At 63.9% G+C, this 1,635-nt stretch overlaps 1 protein-coding gene across 1 annotated transcript in view; it reads left to right on the top strand.

The window, feature by feature from the left end:
- Positions 1 to 1,635, top strand: part of TMEM175 (transmembrane protein 175) — a 10,995-nt gene that overhangs the window by 8,716 nt on the left and 644 nt on the right. Inside the window, exons 10-11 of the mRNA XM_014533465.1 lie at positions 101 to 236; positions 1,376 to 1,633. Of these exons, the coding sequence (XP_014388951.1) occupies positions 101 to 236; positions 1,376 to 1,633 (394 nt within the window). The remainder of the gene's footprint in view (positions 1 to 100; positions 237 to 1,375; positions 1,634 to 1,635) is intronic.

Below are 1,635 nucleotides of genomic sequence, written 5' to 3'. Positions count from 1 at the left end.
GGGTCCCCTCCTGCCTGCATGCTCCCGGCCCCTCGGGGAAGAGGGGGGCCATGTCCTGCGGGTCCACAGCATGTGAGCCCCTCCTCCTGCCACACCACAGGCCCCCGGGAGCCCCCAGCCCCCAGCGTGGAGTTCTTCACCTATGACCTGCAGGAGCCGCTCAGCAAAGAGCGGGTGGAGGCCTTCAGCGACGGGGTCTACGCCATCGTGGCCACGCTCCTCATCCTGGACATCTGGTGAGGGTCCTGCTCAGGCCGCCCGGGCCTACTGGGCGGGGCTCCCTGTCCCTCCTCAGCGCCCAGAAGGAACCCGCCCTGGGCGGGGATCCAGCGTGGGGTCTCCGCCAGCAGCCCCACCTGACCGCCTCGGGGTCCTGCTTTTACTTCCAAGGTTTACCTGCTGCCTGCCAGTCTCCCTCTGCTTTTCCTGTTAATCCTCACGCAAGGATGTGTTTTTCCATTGGTGTTTAGAGAGAGTGGAAGGGAGGGAGGGGGAGAGACACATCGATGGGTTGCCTTGTGCACACACCCGGAAGGGGCGGGGATCGAACCTGCAACCCTTTGGTGTGGGGGGCAACGCTCTGACCACTGAGCACACTGGCCAGGGCCTCCTCCGTTTTACAGCCTGTGTTCCTTGTTGAGTTTCAGTAGATCCTATTTCATTGACGTGCTAGGAACCCTGATTCCGTGTTCTGTGTCTGACAGTCTGAGGTCTAATTCTCTCTTGGTAACTTTTTTTACTGTCATTTGTAAGTTTTTAAAATTGGGAGTAAGTGTCCACTGGGACCGATCTCTGAGGCCTAGACCTGAGCTTCCGAAATGACCTGTGGCTAGCTCGGCCTCCGTGAGCGGTGTGTGGACTGGCTGGGGTTGGGGCAGGGAGGTTACTGCTTCCACTCTGTCCTCCGGGCCTCATGGGGTCCCCTGGGCTCTGTGTCCTGCTTCCTCCTTCAACCCTGGAGCCCAGCTCCCCTCCCGCTGACATGTGCAGCACCCCTGTGGGGCGCGTCTCAGGCGCCTCACGCGGGGGCCCGAGAGCTGCCACAGGCTCTCTGCGCCATCGAGGGCAGCGGCCCCCACGGCCTCGGGGAATTCGAGTTGCTCCCTACCATCCCGTCTGCGGTCTGTGCCCCAAGTGGACAGGCCACTGCAGGAAGGTAGACAGACAGCCCAGAGGCCTCGGCCCCGGGGTCCAGGCAGGGCTGCCCGATAGCACAGGATGCAGGCTGCACTCAGCTTGCACCCAGGTGAAGGCCGCGTGGCCGCTTGCTGTACCGAGCGCGTGTGTAAATAGGGGTAAGATGGACGGCAGCCTGGGGCGGGCGCTGACCCACACCTGCGCGAGGCTGCTCAGGTACCGTCTGTTCCCCTCCCAGCGAGGACAACGTCCCGGACGCCAAGGTCGTGGAGGAGAGGTTCCAGGGCAGCCTGGTGGCCGCGCTGAGCGTGTACGGGCCACAGTTCCTGGCCTACTTCGGCTCCTTCGCCACCGTGGGCCTGCTCTGGTTCGCCCACCACTCCCTCTTCCTGCACGTGCGCAAGGCCACGCAGTCCATGGGGCTGCTCAACACGCTCTCGCTGGCCTTCGTGGGCGGCCTGCCCCTGGCCTACCAGCAGACCTCGGCCTTCGCCCAGC

The sequence above is a fragment of the Myotis brandtii genome, unplaced genomic scaffold (assembly GCF_000412655.1).
Source record: "Myotis brandtii unplaced genomic scaffold, ASM41265v1 scaffold986, whole genome shotgun sequence".
Classification (NCBI taxonomy): domain Eukaryota; kingdom Metazoa; phylum Chordata; class Mammalia; order Chiroptera; family Vespertilionidae; genus Myotis; species Myotis brandtii.
This window is presented reverse-complemented; position numbering and strand designations above follow the sequence as displayed.